The 19,045-nt window shown below is 48.1% G+C and overlaps 1 protein-coding gene across 1 annotated transcript in view; it reads right to left on the minus strand.

Moving 5' to 3' along the window:
* Positions 1–19,045, minus strand: part of LOC146863561 (CD5 antigen-like) — a 1,059,357-nt gene that overhangs the window by 918,032 nt on the left and 122,280 nt on the right. Inside the window, exon 2 of the mRNA XM_085643023.1 lies at positions 11,857–11,921. Within this exon, the coding sequence (XP_085499149.1) occupies positions 11,857–11,911 (55 nt within the window). The 5' untranslated portion in view covers positions 11,912–11,921. The remainder of the gene's footprint in view (positions 1–11,856; positions 11,922–19,045) is intronic.

The raw sequence follows: 19,045 nt of genomic DNA on the forward strand, positions 1-19,045 counted from the left end.
AGTAGGAGATGGCTATCACACAGCAGGATATTCCGCCAATTCCCGGGGGTGTGTGTGACCGGTCGGGTCTCAGGGGGTGGGGGGCCTTGATCTACTGTAATCCCTTTGATGTGGGGCATTTCCCTTACAGTAGGGGCAATAAACTGTATCCGCAGGGCTAGGTGATGGCCGGGGATCGGTTCGGACAATGGGGCGCAGAGGAAGGGGGTTATCAAAGAGATGCATGACCATGTATGGGATGTCGGTCAGGCGTGGGATGCGGTTCCATGGCAGGGTCGCGCAGAAGGAGAGGGTTTATGGCCTGTGTATGAGAGAGCGGGGGTGTCCGGCGCACGGGGGATGCTTGCAGCGCCAGGGGGATGCGCTGGCGATCGGCAATGAGCAGAGAGAGACCAGGGTGCCTAAAATGGCTGCCGTGCGCTTTCCTGCGTGTCGCGCTGGGGAGAGACAAGATGGCGCAGATAATGTTCAGTTTGCAAGCTAAATTTCCACATAGTGACTCTTGCGACTCGTACAGACCGCTATCTCTTATCAACTGCAATATAAAAATCTTGGCAAAAGTCATTGCCAACAGGGTGTCGTTGCTACAGGATAGGCTAGTACTTCCCGATCAGTCGGGGTTTGTGCCGGGACGCGACACCTCTCATAACCTGCGCACCTTCTTCTCCCTGCTACAAACTGTAGATCCGGGGCTACCACTGGCTGCGGTGTTCCTAGATGCAACGAAAGCGTTCGACTCCGTGGAATGGGACTATCTGTTCGAGATACTGGGACGGATGGGGTTCCCCCCTCTCTTTATATCCTGGATTCGGCTGTTGTATCACAAACCCACTGCTAGGGTGTTGATCAATGGGCATCTCTCTGAGGCCTTTCCCATCACCCGGGGTACGCGCCCGCTTTCCCTCTGCTGTTTGCCATAGCACTGGAGCCATTAGCATCCAGGCTGCGGCAGCACCATGGGGAAAAAGCGTTCCGATGTATCCAGCGTCAAATACAAGTGTCCCTATACGCAGACGACATTACATTGTATGTGAGAGACCCTCAGCAGAATATCAATCCACTGCTCCGCGAATTTATCACTTTTGGCAGACTGTCCGGGGTCCATATTAATTGGGGGAAAGCGCAAGTCTTCCCGCTGACGGCGACAACCACCAGGTTTGATTTAGACTACCCGCTGGCTTGGTGCGATTCTGATCTTCAGTACCTCGGGATACAGATCTCTAGGGATCGCGACGAGCTGCTTCGTCTCAATTATGGCACTGCGATGCAGCGTCTCTCTGATGCTGTCACCAGATGGATCTCGTTGTCCCTTTCGTTCACTGGACGGGCGTCCTTGATAAAAATGGTGGTGCTCCCTCGATTCCTATATTTGTTCTTGAATATACCATATCACCCTGGGAGATACTTCTTTAAGACTCTCCGGTTGGAACTCATCAGGTTGCTCTGGGGCGGCAAACAGCCCAGGCTTAAATGGTCTATACTAACCCAACCTTATGCTCAGGGAGGATTCGAAATTCCGGACTTCGAAATATATTATCTTAGTGCGCAAGCACATTACGCATATTACTTGATTCGTCCCTCTCCATATATGCCACAGGTGGCTGCGGAGCACTGGCTGGCGGATCCTTTCCCACTGGACGGAATGATACAGGCCCCAAGGCGCACCCGCGACATCCCACCCAACACTGTAACATGCGCAGTAGATGCGTGGCATAACATAGTCGGCATATGTGGGTCCCCATGCCTATACTCCCCAAAGCTCCCGCTCTCCTACCATCCCGGTATGCCGCTGTTACAGGAACGGGTCTTTCATCATATGCGCGCACGGGTGCAGATTGTCGCATGGGGAGATCTCTTTCGGAACGGCAAGTTTTGCACGCTTGCGCAAATGTTTGGTGAGGCCTCTCCCTCGGCCCTAGATACATTTCTATACATCCGACTACGGCAGGGCCTTCACACTATCCTTCCATAGTTTCCACAGGAGCCCAAGATCTTTGCACCATTGCACCAGATGCTGGGGTCCGCTGATGGCAGGCACCTAGTATCCCGACTTTACCATAACATACGCACACATTATGCGGGCCCCGTTGCACGGCAAGGACCCAGTGGAGTGAGGAGTTGGGAAGAGAAGTGACTGAAGAGCAGTGGGAGTATTGCTGCCTCCATACTGCAAGGGTGTCTGATAGTGGCAGATTGCGATTCATTCATTACAAGTTCTTACAGCGCCTTTACTACACGCCCGCTAAAAAGTTTCGATTCGCGCTGGCGGATAATGACAGGTGTGAGAGATGTCGCCGGCCAGGTGCGGGTTTTCTACACTTGGCATGCGAATGCCAGAGAATACTGGATTTCTTGACATAAGTTTCCAGGCTCTGGGGAGGAGGGTGAATGCATCAGTGGAGAGAGACCCCGTGTTGGCGCTACTAGGTTACACTGCACACATCCCTCAGGCGCCACGCAAATTCCCTGGTATGGTATTGCTGTTGGCCAGGCGCAGGGTGGCTTGCAGGTGGGGTAGGGGGAGGGCTCCTAAATTCAAAGATTGGATTGCTGACCTGACCTATTGCCAGGGACAGTTGGCCACATATGCCGAGACCCTTCCGTCAATGTCTAGACCAAAAGATATTTGGGGACCCCTTCAGACTTACCTTTTATTGACTGCCACAGGGGTGGCAGACTCCCCCGCTTTGGAGCAGGATACGGGGGTCTAGGGGGGAGACTTGCTTCCTCTGGGCTATCACTGACACACAAAGCTGGGAGGCTGTTCCCTAGCATCGCAGAATGCTCTTGGTTGGGGTTCATGGCACCCCTGGTGCTTGTTTTCTGGCACCGGTATACAGGCGGTGTCACAGAGACGCAAAGGTAGAGTGTATAGTCCACATGTTGTATGCTTTCTCTGTGCCGCACAATACTATCAGGATATTGCAATATAAGGAACCTAGGGGGCAGGGTGAGATGTGTATAGCCTATAATACTGGGTGGGTGTGGAGGTCCCATGTGGGAATGTGTGGCCTGATGGGACTGTGATCAGTGTTTACTTGCTTGATGTCTACGCCTTTTGATTTACTCATGCTGTGTCGTAGAAAGATGTACTGTGCAAAATGTTAAAAATAAAGTTTTAAAAAGGCTGTGTCGTGGCCCCCTCGATGTTCAACAGCAGGGCTCAAACAAAGCTGTGTCTCGGCCCCTTCGATATTCAATAGAAGGGCTCATACAAGGCTGTGTCTTGGCCCCTTCGATATTCAACAGCACAGCTCAAACAAGGTTGTGTCTTCGCCCCCTCGATATTCAACAGCAGGGCTCAAACAAGGCTGTGTCTTCGCCCCCTCGATATTCAACAGCAGGGCTCAAACAAGGCTGTGTATATGCCCCCTCGATATTCAACAGCAGGGCTCAAACAAGGCTGTGTCTATGCCCCCTTGATATTCAACAGCAGGGCTCAATCAAGGCTTTTTCTTGGCCCCCTCAATATTGAACAGCAGGGCTCAAACAAAGCTGTGTCTTGGCCCCCTCGATATTCAACAGCAGGGCTCAAAAAAGGCTGTGTTGGGGACCCCTTGATATGCAACAGCACAGCTCAAACAAAGCTGTGTCTTGGCCCCCTCGATATTCAACAGCGGGGCTCAAACAAGTCTCTGTCTTGGCCCTCTCGACATTCAAGAGCCGAGCTCAAACAAGGCTGTGTCTTGGCCCCCTTGATATTCAACAGCTCAGCTCAAACAAGGATGTGTCTTGACTCCCTTGATATTCAACAGCAGGGCTCAAACAAGGCTGTATTTTGGCCCCTCGATATTCAACAACAGGGCTCGAGCAAGGCTGTGTCTTCGCCCCCTCGATATTAAACAGCACAGCTCAAACAATGCTGTGTCCTGGCCCCCTCGATATTCAACAGCAGGGCTCAAACAAGGCTGTGTCTTGGCCGTCTCTATATTCAACATGAGGGCTCAAATAAGGCTGTGTCTTGCCCCCATTGATATTCAACAGCAGGGCTCAAACAAGTCTCTGTCTTGGCCCCCTCGACATTCAAGAGCAGAGCCCAAACAAGGCTGTGTCTTAGGCCCCTTGATATTCAACAGCAGGGCACGAACAAGGCTGTGTCTTCGCCCCCTCGATATTCAACAGCACAGCTCAAACAAGGCTGTGTCTTGGCCCCCCTTGATATTCAACAGCAGGGCTCTAAACAGGCTGTGTCTTGGCTCCCTTCATATTCAACAGCAGGGCTCAAACAAGGCTGTGTCTTGGCCCCCTCGATATTCAACCTTTATAAATCAGATCTCTTACACTGGCTTGGATCTCATCAATTCTCATCCGCCAAAACTAGGATTAAAGTTATTATCCAACGTCTTGTATGCAGATGACTTGCTTATGTTAAGCAAAACAAAAGTTGGCCTCCAACGACTAATTAATAAGTTAGAGGAATACATTTGTTCAAATGGTCTGGAAGTGAACTTGGCAAAAACTAGTTATCTATGGCAAACGGGTCAACACGAAAGGGGCCTGGCACTGGAGAAACGAGAACGTGATAACGTAACCGAGTATAAGTATTTTTTAATTTAAAAAAGGTAACCTGACACAGCAAAAAGGGGCATGTGTGTGCTACATGCACTTTAAAAAATGCGTTTTTGTGCATTTTTCTAAATTTGCACATGGTTACCATCAACTTGGAGTCGATGGTAATAGCATTTCCTAAATGCACAGTTTGCATTTAGAAAATGCTTGTTACATGTTCTAAGAGAATTGCAAATTGCAATTCCCTATGTGCAGTCACCATTTTAGGTAATCACCATTTTTGTGATTAACTAAAATTACTACTACAAAGACTTTCATACACCTTGAAAGGGTATTTTGCATTCGCAAGTGGGCCAAATTTCCAATTTGAACCGTTTGAGAATGCAGATTTGTTTGATACCTGTGGGCCACAGACTTTTCAAGTTTAGTGTCACTGGACTCACAGTTTAAAATCATAACTTATGGTGAACCTGGATTTTAAGTTACAGTTTAGCAAATGCCACTTTTAGAAAGTGCTAATGTAGGCAAAAGAGACCATCTTTTGTTGCACTCAAATTTTTTACAATCAACAAGTAAAACAAAGAAACAAATAATATAAGATTTCAGTGTGCTCCCTCTGAGGCGGTACTACCACCACCAATGCAAAATCAATGTAAGTACTAGGACTGAAAGTCTCAGACAGAGTGTGCACTACTCTTGCGCTTAATGAAGCGTCCACCAAAGTTAACCTATGATTTTGCAATATATAATACTGTGACCCATTATCTGACATCATTTATATAACACATGTGAAAGAATGATCCAACAATTGTTCAAGGTTTCATCAATTCATTGCTTCATGAGTCTTGATTTATTCACTTGAATTTTCTTTCTCTTTAACGGAGTTCCTTACAAAATAAAATCATAAGTAATGGGCGTAAGTCACTCAATCCCAATGCATTTTGGGTGCTGAGTAGACCCTTCCTCAGGGGAATCTATAAACAGACGATAACTCCAATCAATAAATCTCACAGTACAATCTCATGAAAACACATGAGCTTACAACAGGCCTGCTTACACATGAGGTATGTATTAGAAAACTAGAAAATGTGGTGTGTGTCCATGACACCAAAATGAAAGGAGAGGCTAGTCATTCAGAGAGACTGGCGAATCAGAAATAGATACAAGGTGTACTCAATAGCAAATACTCCACATGCTCCTGGCCACGTGTTCCTCAACATGCTATACCCGACGGTAACGGCAGTTCACCCTACGTGCATATCTAAACGGAAAACAGAGGAAACTGGTGTGAGAAAAGGGCTCATAACCAAAGTAGCGCAAGACACATGCACATTGGTAGTGACGCATGCTGGGAAAATGTGGACACACTTTTCGTACCTCCACGCCCACTTTTCTGTACCTCAACCGACTATGGAAGGAATTTTGTTTGCGCTCCAAGTTAGAATCATAAGACGTTGTACCCACAGTCTACCAAAGTATAGACCGGCAGGTATAAGCACTGACTCAGATTCCCAATCACTATTGCCGAAATAGAGCCACAATTTGAAGAAAAAAACCATAAGCAACTGTAATGACATATTCAATGCAGTCCATGTTTATATGATAAATAAATCATATGCAAATCATGTGCTCATTATCAATAGTTTAAACAAAAAAGCCCAATGCATTTCGGGTACAACCCTTCATCAGAGGCCCAAACATAACAACATGACATCTTTCTATGTTTGAAGTTTTCAATCCTTGAAGCCACCGGCTGGAACAAACTATTGATAATGAGCACATGATTTGCATATGATTTATATATCATATAAACATGGACTACAATCATTTGTTGTCCTGTATTTGAATTCATGCTGTGTTTCACACAAAAATATTGAAGATAGTCTGTGTAATTCATTACAAGAAGGGATGAATTAAATGATTATGTTTTTGATTAATTGAAAAATTGTTTTATTATCCATATTGTTGCATAATTGGGCAGAAGCCTTAGGGACACTATAACAGTGCACTGAGTGACAGGAACGGATTTTTCCACACCTCAATGTACGTGTAGTATCACAGGTCTTTTTAGGCTGGACGTTAAGCACACAGCAGCACGCTTTGATTAACAATGATTACAGTTATACATTTCATTTAGATATTGTATCACAGGTGTACAGGTTGGTACCCCAATTTTGATTTACACACTTTAGCCCTAGTATATGGTATACTATGTAACTAGGGCATAGGTACCTCAGACGCCTACAAGAGGCTGAAGCATGTATTATGCCACCCATGGGAAGCCCTCCAAAATGGCACCACAGGTCTGCTACAGCAGCCTGGGTAAGGGTGTGCTTGCACCCCTTACAGTGGTATAGGCTACCTATATCAATACAATTTCACACACATATGAAACCTATAAGTCACTCCTATAGCAGGCCTTAACAATCCTGAAGGCAGGGTGCTTGGTTTTAATGTGAGAGGGTGCCCCTGCATGAGCAGAGCCCCTCTGCAGCGTTCGGAGTACTTCCTCTGATGCTGTTTGTGGTGCAGCCTGACCATATACTCTTAAGTGCATTATAACCTCGCGGTAAATGCTAACTTTGGGATGGCTGCATGGAAACATGTCGTGTTTAGTGTCAAACGCTTTGGAATACTACCCCCGCAAGTTCCGGTGGCAGGGGTAGTATTCCACCCTTCTAGAGGGAGAGACATGTTCACACTGGTCTAACCCGGTAGGACTTTTTACAGCCCTGGCATCACAAAATGGATGCCTCTGCCACAGACACGGGTCTGGCCTCCTGCTGCTGACCAAAGCTCCGGCAGGTGAGACCTGGACAATAGATTTCCTGTCCCAGGGAGGTGTAACCACCTCCCCAGACAGGCATATGTGTAATGGGGATGGGTGGGAGCACTCTCTGCTGCTTTGAAGTCCTGCACTGGGGGCACACTTGGTGTCCCTGTGCATAGTCCAGTTCAAACCGGTCGTAGGGGCTACCTGCCCCTGCTCTGGCACAAAACTGGACAAAGGAAATGGGTGTAACCACCCCTCTTTCCAAACCCTGCCATAGGTGGGTCCCTAGAGTATGTCCAACCCCCAAACTTAGTATAAGTATGGGAACCCAGTCCTTGCGACTTTAGATTACCCTGGATGAAACTCTGCAACATATATCCTGGACCTTCAATGTTCTACTTTGACTAGAAGACTGAAGAAATCTCCCTTGGGGTCAAGGAGTGACTCCCCTGCTTGGCAGGCACCAAAGAAGCAACTGACCGGTCTGCATCACTGAAGCTCCTGCCAGACGCCGAAGATTTTGCATCACCAGATGTGGATTTCCAGACTTCCCCGAGGCTACCCTGAGTCCACAGCAAAGCTGAGGCCCGTGGCTATTGTTGGTGACTTGGAACCATGACCCCGGGACAACGTAAACTTTTGCAGCAAAACTATCTTCCTGGTCTTCCTTGAAGTTGTGCTTTGGCTCCGAGTAGCCCCAGCCTTGAGCACCTCTTGCACTGAAGATTGCTGGCCTCTATTCTACGAGTGACCCGTGGAGCAGTTTCAAGTGCGATCGCTTGAGGCTCCTTCGCGATTACTAGCCCATTGGCTAGTAGGTCCCCATGAAGGCAACTCCTCCTCTGATTGAGCTTTCCTGGTTGCTCCAGATGTGCTTCAACTTACCCTCACTGGGTGAGTCCCCCGGATGTTGCTGGTCTGCACCGACGTCCTTTCTCTGCTTTCAAGTAACTTGCCGTTGCCAAGGCTTGTTAGGTCCAATCTGGTCGCCGACACTGCAGCACTCGACAGACTTCATGGATCAGCTAGAATCCAGCTCCTGCTCATCATCGGCACCTCCTGGACCTTGTGGCTGAAGAGTCAAGACACCCGTCAGCACACCTGAAGCACCTGACATCTGTGGGCATTGGTCTATCCTGCCCTTCGTCACTGGTCAGTGACCCAGACTTTGTCCCCTCTGCTTTCAGGTTCCTTCTATCCTAGATCCAGGCTTGGATTGGTTCGGACACTTCTCCTGATCACGGCAGCAGCACTTCTTCGCCAGCTTCCATTGAAATCGACGACGCGACTCGACACCAAAAGACACCTATGCACCCGGCTTCCCTGGGTGAGGTAACACGAGTACTCCGGTGCTCCCGTGGGTGCTAGCCCTAGAGATTCCTAAGTCCAAAAGGGTTTGGTCCTGACTCGATTCTAAGTGTCCCTAATCTTTAAATTTCCAACCGCGACATTGCCCATAGAAGCCAACGTTAACCCACTGCTGTGTTTACATGCTGCACACAGTCCCCGTGGGTCCCCTGTGTCACTACCTTGGGTGGTTCCTTGAGGTCCCAGCGACTCTACAGGCTCTAGGCCTTGTGTCTAGTTCAGTTATGGTTCTTATATCACTTTTTTGGTATATGGTTTGGTACGCCCCTAGGGCCCAAACGTGTATTTGTGCTATTACTGTTGATTGCTAACTTGTAAATTAAGTACTTCGAACTCCAGTCTCATAAAGAGACTAGAGGGGTGTGTTTTATCTTAAATATATATATTTTAAATATATACCTGGTGTGGTTGTCCTTTCATTTGGTCATTCAAGAGATTGTAGACTGGTAAAACAAGCTGCTTTACATTCATTCAAGACTTAGCCTGAAGTCTGCTCTCCATTGCTACCACTAGGATAGCTTTCAATAAAGGTTGTATTTAACCTATACCAATAAGGGGTTGTTTGGACTGATACAAGGTGCCCACTATAATTAGTTGACAGCATATATCAGGCCAACTTCTCACATACTCAACCCCACTTTTAAAGATTTGGGGCCTCATTTATGAGATTCCTTGCGCCTCCGGAACGTCACTTTTCATGACGTTCTGTAAGGCAGAAGCCTGTGTGATATTTATCAGGAAGCACTAAGCCACTTTTTTGGGCGTAAAGGTGCCTGATAAATATCAGTCCCTTTAACGCAGTGTTCTGCGTTAAAGGGGCGTGCAATGGGTGCTGCTAGGGGCGTTCCCAGCAACATCCACGGCCTTTTGACACTGCCCCAGATTTACGAGAAATCGTAGGCCCGAGGCAGCGCCAAAAGCTTACGCCTCCCCAGGGGAGGCATAAGGGAGGCACAACGAGGAGAAATATCTTTATTTCTCCTTGTTTTTCCTTTTTCTATGTGTTCTGCATTCTGCAGCACACATAGAAAGAGGAAAACGCCTCTTGTGGTTATTTTTGTACAGAAAGGTTTCCCTTCCTGTACAAAGATGATCATCCCTGCAACACAGGCACCCTTGCACCTTGGGAAAAGGACAAGAATGCGCTGTATCTTACAGATACGGTACATTCCTGCTCTTTTCTTTTGCCGTAGAGAATCGCAGCTGGAATGCCTGCTGCGCTACCCTAGGGCAAAACCTCATAAATGAGGCCCTTGGTTCCCTGTTTGGGGGTCATTATCCCAAAGCAAAGTTAAACGCTTGTACAAGAACAATTTTCGCCCGCTACTGGATATTCTCTTCACGGCCCCTGCATATCCACCAGGTCTCAGCACCTTGCAAGAGCCACCATCCAAATTCTTTAACTCCTGCCTGGGATAACAATACATTACACAGTGTCACTCACCACTGTCTACTTATAGTTACATCAGACTTTTCATAGGAAGTGAGTTTTTTGTTTCGCTAATAACTTTGACGCCATTTTACAAATCTTCATGAAACTTTCCCAAAAAAGATCATCGCCCTCAGCTACTTCCTCCAAATGGTTTCATGGTGATCCATCAAGCATGGATCGAGTAAGAGGGTGGTCCCAAAATGCAAATTCCCCATGCAATTTCCACAGGGAATTTTAGACAGTGCTAAAGCGGCTGATCACACGTAAACCATATTTCGCGTAAAGCTCGATAGTTAGCCAGAAAGCGTGCGTTTTGTGATTTGGTGTAAATCAGTTCAATAATTTTGGAGCATTTAAGGTTAAAAATGAATAGATTTATTGACAGTTGGGCTGAAGTAGAAATATTCAAGCCTCTAATTGACTGAGGGGGCTTTTTGGAGTGAGCTTTACACATACATATTATCAAAGTTACATTTTAGGGAAATGCACCCAAACAACATCCTGGGCACCCTGAAAATCATGTTCACGTGGCAGCTGTGATACCATCTAAACCAACCGTCTTTATTCTGTAGATTACATTGTGAGGTTCATGTGATATAAAGACTAGTTCCTGGGGTTTCTAATCACAACAATAATGCCCCCTCTGAAACCATCACTAAGGCCTTTAACAAGCGGCACCAGTGCTTGTTGGGTTCAAGATTCTTGCATGGATCAGGCTTTTCATTGAAGCTTGCCTTGTAAACCTCTGTCTGCAGAGGGCCTCAGCAGAGAGGTACTCTCAGAAGGTGTTAGCGTGTTGTTTATACCAACAAGAAGACTTTGGCAGAATGTGTGTAACAAAGAGGCAGTGTAGGTGTGTGTGCTGATGGTGGCTCACCTCAGACAGTGATGGGCCTGTAAATGGTTCTTGTCTTCTCTGGGACTTCACCTCACAGACCCTCCCTCACTCCAGACATCTTGGTTCTCAGATACTTAACTGTGCAGGTCCCACTGAATCTGCTCAGCCTCCTGATCTTTGGGAAACACTTGGCAGTATTGGTGGTCCTCAGCTTTCTATTCTAGTTTCATAATTCCCACAGCTATGAAGAAAGTGATTCTCTGTGCAGAAGTACTCCTTCCTTTAGCAGGAATGCACACGTTCTCTCTCTCTCACTTTCTCCCTCTCTTTCCCACACTTTCTCTTTCTCATACTCTCTGTCCCCTCTCGCTCTCTCTCTCACTTTCTCCCTCTCTCTCTCACACACTTTCTCTCTCTCACTCTCTCTGTCTCCTCTCTCTCTGTCTTTCTCTCTCCCTCTCTCTCTCTTTCGCTCTAAGTATTTCTCTCTCTTTCCCTCTTTCTCTGTCTCCTCTCTCTTTCTCTCTCCCTCTCTCCCAATCTCCTTCTCCCTCACTCCTTTTCTCTCTCTGTCTCTTTCTCTCTCGCTCTGTCTACTCTCTCTCTCTCTTGCTCTCTTTCTCTTTCTCCATTTCTCTCTCACTCTTTTTCTCTCTCTCTCTCGTTGTCTCCTCTCTCTCTCTTTTTCTCTCTTTCTCTCTCCCTCTCTCTGCTTCTCTCTATCTCTCTACCTGCCTTTCTCTCGCTCTCTCTCCCTTTCTCTCTCACTCCCTTTCTCTCTCTTTCTCTCCCTCTTTGTCTCTTTCACTCTATCACTCTGTCTCCTCTCTCTCACTCTTTCTTTGTCTCTTCTCTCTCTCTCTCTCACTTTCTCAGAAATATAACATGTCATATACATTAATATTAAAATACAGTAGTAGGAAAAAAAACACTCACATAGAGCAAAACAAGTGCCGAGCACTTGAAGAAAGAACACGACCTTCAGCAACATTTTCAAGAGTCTGAAAATAGGAAAAGACAATTTAACATCAGTGTCAGATGGTTTCAAAGGTTCCTTTGACTTACTCAGAACACTTGAGTGTATCTTTACTAGTTACACTAGTATTTCCGCTGGTTGATTCCCTGTGGATTAATGAACGACTGCTCTTTCTGTTCCTGCGAGCCACTGGATCTCTTACCTTGTCCTGGATCCCATCCTGTACCTGAATCTCTTCAGTGCAGATTATACAGAGCAGGAGACAATCTAGGACCAGCACGAGGGTGAATGAGACCCACTGGGGTACCCCAGCCATGTCAGGGCCTCTACCTTATCAATCTAGAACCAGCATGATGGTGAATAACACTCACTGGGGTACCCTGGCCATGTCACGGTCTCTACCTCCTCAATCTAGGACCAGCGTGACGGTGATTGAGACTCACTGGGGTACCCTGGCCATGTCAGGGTCTCTATCTACTTAATCTAGAACCAGTGTGACGGTGATTGAGACTCACTGGGGTACCCCTGCCATGTCAGGGCCTCTGTCCCCTCAGTCTAGAACCAGCGTGATCGTGAATGGGACTCACTAGGGTACCCTGGCCATGTCAGGGCCTCTACCTCCTCAATCTAGAACCAGCGTGATGGTGAATGAGACCCAATGAGGTATCCTGAACCATGTCAGGGCCTCTAGCCCCTGAATCTAGAACCAGCATGATGGTAAATGAGACTCACTAGGGTACCTTGGCCCTGTCAGGGACCCTCTCCTCTCAATCTAGAACCAGCGTGATGTTGAATGAGTCTCACTGGGGTACCCCGGCCATGTCAGGGTCTCTATCCCCTCAATCCAGAACCAGCGTGATGGTGAATGAGACACACTGGGGTACCCTGGTCCTGTCATACAAATACCACCACCACCAATACCACCTCCAATATCACCAACAACACCAATGCCACCTCCATCACCACTAATACCACCACCAATGCCACCAATACCACCAACACTACAACTACCAATACCACCACCACCGATACCACCACCACCAATTGCACCATAACCACCAAAACCACAACCAATACCACCACCAACACCAATACTCTTACAAAACGCACTCCTGTAGAGCAGCTGAGCGGCTGTTTCAGGGGTCGCTGCTGCTGTTTACGCAGCTGTTCACGCTGAATTGTTTTTAATATTCTTTTATTGCCGTCAATTGTGCTGCTGGACCGCGGTCTTCTGAGTCTTTTAGACGCTAGACCGGGTTCGGGTTTTACTGTGTTCCTATGTTGTGCTGATATCCGTTTCACTAATCTGCATACCCGCACTTTAAAAAATTATTTGCTCTCACCTGCTACTCGAGCGGGACCTCCTCCGACTCCCTGTTGTATTGACACCATCTTGGAACGGGCACGAAGGCGCGTGGTAGGCGCCATATTGGTAGGGGTGCTTACACCACGGGGGGACCGGATATAAAACTAGCCACTATGCAAGCACGCAGCCTACTCTGACAAAACGCACTCCTGTAGAGCAGCTGAGCGGCTGTTTCAGGGGTCACTGCTGCTGTTCACGCGGCTGTTCACGCTGAATTGTTTTTAATATTCTTTTATTGCCGTCAATTGTGCTGCTGGACCTCGGTCTTCTGAGTCTTTTAGACGCTAGACCGGGTTCGGGTTTTATTGTGTTCCTATGTTGTGCTGATATCCGTTTCACTAATACGCATACCCGCACTTTAAAATCATTTGCTCTCACCTGCTACTCGAGCGGGACCTCCTCCGACTCCCTGTTGTATTGACACAATCTTGGAACAGGCTCGGAGGCGCGTGGTAAGCGCCATATTGGTCGGGGCGCTTACACCACGGGGGGACCGGATATAAAACTAGCCACTATGCAAGCGCGCAGCGCGCGCGCAGCGGGCACGCCGCTGGCGCACCATTGGCGCGCCAGAGGCAAGCCCGTCTGCGCCCATCCGCGCTTCGGACGCGCACAGGACGACTCAGGACTTTGCCACTGGCACTAAGGTACGCCGCCTGTAGTCTAGATTACAGCTTCTAGAGACAGGGGGCAGGATGGGCTATACCGCATCCACTCAGACTAAGTTTGTTAAGAAATTCTCTAACTTGGGAGTGAGGACAGGCTACAGGCGCACAAGGGAGTCGAGTACTCTCAACTGCGGGTTGCTGAACTGTAGATCCTTAGTGAAGCACCACACAGAAATTGTACTACTAATAGAAGATCTGTCGTTGGATGCGCTTTTTCTCACAGAAACTTGGATAAGGGCAGATGCAGCAGCGGAGGTTGGCTCCGCCTGCCCCGAGGGTTTTAAATTTTTGCATAAACCCAGGCAGGGGGGCAAGGGAGGAGGGGTGGGACTAATCTACAGTGAGGAACTTCGGCCCATCTTGTTACAAACGGACGAGATGGAGGGAATTGAAGCAATGGCTTTTTCGCTACACGGCGTTAGAGGCAATCTACTCACAGGGTTGATCTGCTACCGCCCTCCAGGGCGTCATACTCCATTGCAACCCCTCCTGAACACTATTATCAATCTGGCACTCACACATTCTTAAATGATTGTCTTGGGTGACTTTAATTGGTGGGAGAACGTCAGCACAAAGAGCCAGTTGCGGGACTTGACGTCCAGCTGCAATGACCTCGGACTTCATCAATTAGTTACTTCTCCTACTCATCAAGGGGGTCATACTCTGGATCTTCTTTTTGCCAGCAAGGCGGAGGCTGAACTCATAAATGTCCTGCCCCTAATCTGGACAGACCATCATTGTATTCAGTTTAATCTTTAAGTTAGCAGATACTCTAACCCAAAATAAAACACCAGCACTATTTAGAGAGGGCAGAAACTGGACCAAACTGGCCAAAATGGGCGTTCTGCTAACCCCTCCCACAGTTAGCCTTTTTCAGGCCTCTAGGTCGGTGGAGGCGAATTATACCGCTTACCACAAGTTCATCACTAACGAATTGGATTGCCTAATCCCGAGAAAAAAGATAAGAGTTAGGAGTAAACCATCTGCGCCCTGGTATCATGATGATTTTGTGACTGTTAAGACAGGTCTGCAGGCAGGCCGAAAGAAAATGGAGGAAGGGATTCCTTGCTAGGGACAAGATGGCGTTGAGATCTGCACAGAGCAGGTACAAGCAGCTCGTTATGGAGCGCAAAGCTAGTTTTTATGCCAACTCCATAGTGCAAGCCCCAAATGGGGCTAGGGAATTGTTTACAATTGTCAAATCCTTATCGGCCCCAAGCTGCCTTGAAAATAAAGTCGTACCATCAAAAAGACTGTGTGATGACATTGCCACCTATTTCAAGGATAAGGTGACAAAGATAACCGATCTTTTTAGGGGCACTGCGACAGTGGCCGAGGACTCTGACAAGGAGATGTCCTATGAGGGATCGGGCAGGTCTTGTTCTCTGACCACTTTCCCGCATTTTACGGAAGTGTCGTTTGGTACAACGGCACATAGCATCTCTTCTGGCTCTCCTCTTGACCCCCTGCCCCAGAGGGCTTGGAAGCCATATGGCCACCTGACCTTCCCCTGGCTGTGTCAGATCTGCAACCAGTCACTGGAAGAGGGTCTGGTTCCAGATAGCTGGAAACAGGCAGTTGTCTCTCCCCTCATTAAAAAACCAACCCTGGATCCAACTGTTCCTGCCAGTTTCCGGCCTATCTCTCTCCTCCCTTTCCCCATCAAAATTTTAGAGAAGGTCGTGAGTAGGTCTCTCTCGGGCTATCTAGAGGCTAACCTCCTGCTGGACAAGGATCAGTTTGGCTTCGGCCCCTGCCACGGAACAGAGTCAGCATTAGTCACCATGCTGGACTCGATGCGTGTGCGGGCGGACAGCGGGAGCACCGCTGTTCTGGTGCTCCTGGATTTGTCAGCCGCGTTCGACACCGTGAGTCATTAAATCTTGCTGGGGCGGCTGAAGGAGTTTGGTGTGGGAGGTCAGGCATTACAGTGGCTCTGTTCCTACCTAGCGGGGAGACACCAAATGGTGACTCTGGGTCCCTTTTCCTCAGAAAATACCCCCGTAGACTTTGGAGTTCCACAAGGCTCCAGTATCAGCCCCATCCTGTTCAACATATATCTGCAGCCGCTATTCTCTAGCATCAAGGCATTCGGGGTGGAGCTGATTAATTATGCAGACGACACACAACTGGCCTTCTCCCTGGGAGGCAAGCGGGCAGTTCCTTTGGAGCAGTTTCAAAGCTGCATGAGGCAGACTACTGACTGGCTACAGAGAAACTGTCTGCAGTTCAATGGAGACAAAACGGAGCTGTTGTACTATGCGCCAACTAGGCAGATGCAACATCTACCAGTGGACTTTAGGCTTGCTCCGGACACGGCCCCATTGGTCCCAGTTAGCACTGTACGGAATCTTGGGGTCTTATTTGATAGCAACCTCCAGTTGGACTCACAGGCGAATAAAACATCCAGCATCTGCTTTGGATTGCTGCGGCTTCTACACCATATTCTTCCGTTGCTGCCTGTTGACTCCCGTAGTGCGGTCATCAGGAGCACAGTGCTAAGCAGAATGGATTATTGTAACTCACTGTATCTAGGAGCCCCTCAATACATCTTGCAGGGGCTACAGAGAGTTCTGTCAGCCGCAGCTAAGTTGGCACTAAACCGCAAGTTTGACTCTTCCTCCACTAAGGCACTACGAGAACTACACTGGCTGCCGGTTAGAGAGAGGCTCCTTTTCAAGTCCCTCTGCCTGGTTCATAAGGCAATCCACGGGACGGGCTCGGTCCCGCTCCAGGAAAGATTTTTAAGATATTCCCCCGTAAGGCAGCTGCGGTCATCCAATGCCAGCTGGCTGGTACAGCCTAGGCTTAAACGGACAAGACTGGGTGGGAGGGCCTTTAGTGTGGTTGGAGCCCGAATCTGGAACGAGCTTCCACACGAGCTTAGACTGATGCAGCCATTGATGGAATTCAGAAGGAGCCTCAAGACCTGGCTCTTTCCAGCAGCATGATGTCCCCTGTTCTGCCCCCCTCAGTATTAAAATATCTTGTTTTGTCTGAGAGCCTGGATACCCGTAGGGTCGCAGTCTTCTTGCGCTATTTAAATATTTATACATTACATATATTACATTACAATACCACCACCATCACTACCAATACCATCACCAATGCCACCAATACCACCACCACCACCACCACCAATACCACCACTACCACCAATACCAGCATCACCTATACTACCACCACCAATACCACCACCATCACCAATACCACCCCCACCACCAATACCACCACCACCACCACAAATACCACCACCACGACCAATAGCACCACCACCAATACCACCACCACCACCGACATCACCATCACCACCAATACCACCACCACTAATACAAATACTACAACTACCAATACCACCACCACCAATACCAATACCATTACCACCAATACCACCACCACCACCCCAATACCACCACCACCACCAATACCACCACCACCAAAACCATCACCACCACCATCAATACCACTACCAATACCACCACCAATATCACCATCACCAATACCATCACCACCACCAATACCGATACCACCACCATTACCAATACCACCTATACCTCCACCACCAATAACAATACCTCCACCACCAATACCACCACCACCAATACCAATACCACTACCATTACCACCATCACCACCAATACCACCACCACCACCAATACCACCACCACCAATATCATTAATAACATCACCACCAATAACACCAATACCACCACCACCAACCCCACCACCAATAACACCACCACCAATACCACAACCACCAATACCACGACCACCACCAATACAGACACCACCAATACTGCCACCACAAAAACCACCAATGCCACAAATACCACCACCACTAATACCATCACCACAAGTACCCACACCACCAATACTGATACCACCACCATTATCAACACCACCAACACCACTACCACCAGTATCACCACCACCATTAATACCACCACCACCCACAACAATACCTCCACCACCAATACCACCACCACCAATACCACCACCAACAATATCACTATCAAAACTACCACCACCACCAATGCCGATATCACCACCATTACCAAAACCACCACCAACAATACCACCACCACCAATACCACCACTACCACCACCACCAATACCACCAACACCAATACCACCACCAGCAATACTGCCACCACAAAGACAACCAATGCCACCAATACCACCTCCACCAATACCACCACCACCAGTGCCCCCACTACCAATGCCACCACCACCAATACCATTAAGACCACCACTATAAATAACATCAATACCACCACCACCAATACCACCACCACCAATACCACCGATACCATCACCAATACCATCATCACCAAAACCACCACGACCACCACCACCAATACCACCACCACCACCAATACCATCACAAATACCACCACCACCAATACCACCACCAAAATCACCACCACCAATACCAATACCACCACGACCAATACCACTTCCACCACCACCAATACCAATACCACCACCACCATAATCAATACTACCACCACCAATAGCACCACCAATACCACCACCACCACCAATACCACCACCACCAATACCACCACCACCACCAACACCAATACCACCAAAATACCACCACCACCAATGACGCCACCAATATCACCACCACCAATATCATCACCACCAATACCAACAATACCACCAAGACAATTTACCCCACCACCAGCAAAACCACCACCAGCAATACCAATACCACCACCATTACGACCACCACCACCAATACCACCACCACCAATACCACCATCAATACCCCCAACACCACTAATACCACCACCACCAATACCAATACCACCACTAATACCACCACCACCACCAATACCACCACCAATACCACCACCACCAATACCACAAACAATGCCACCAATACCACTGATGCCACCACCATTACCAATACCACGACCACCAATAACAATACCTCCACCACCAATACCATCACCAATACCAGCACCACCAATATAAATACCACTACTACTACTACCCCAACCACCAATACCACCACCACCACCAGCAATACCACCACCACCAATAACATCAATACCACCACCACCAATATCACCAATATTACCACAACCAATACTACCAATACCATCA

This window comes from Triturus cristatus, chromosome 2_2 (assembly GCF_964204655.1).
Source record: "Triturus cristatus chromosome 2_2, aTriCri1.1, whole genome shotgun sequence".
NCBI classification, from domain to species: domain Eukaryota; kingdom Metazoa; phylum Chordata; class Amphibia; order Caudata; family Salamandridae; genus Triturus; species Triturus cristatus.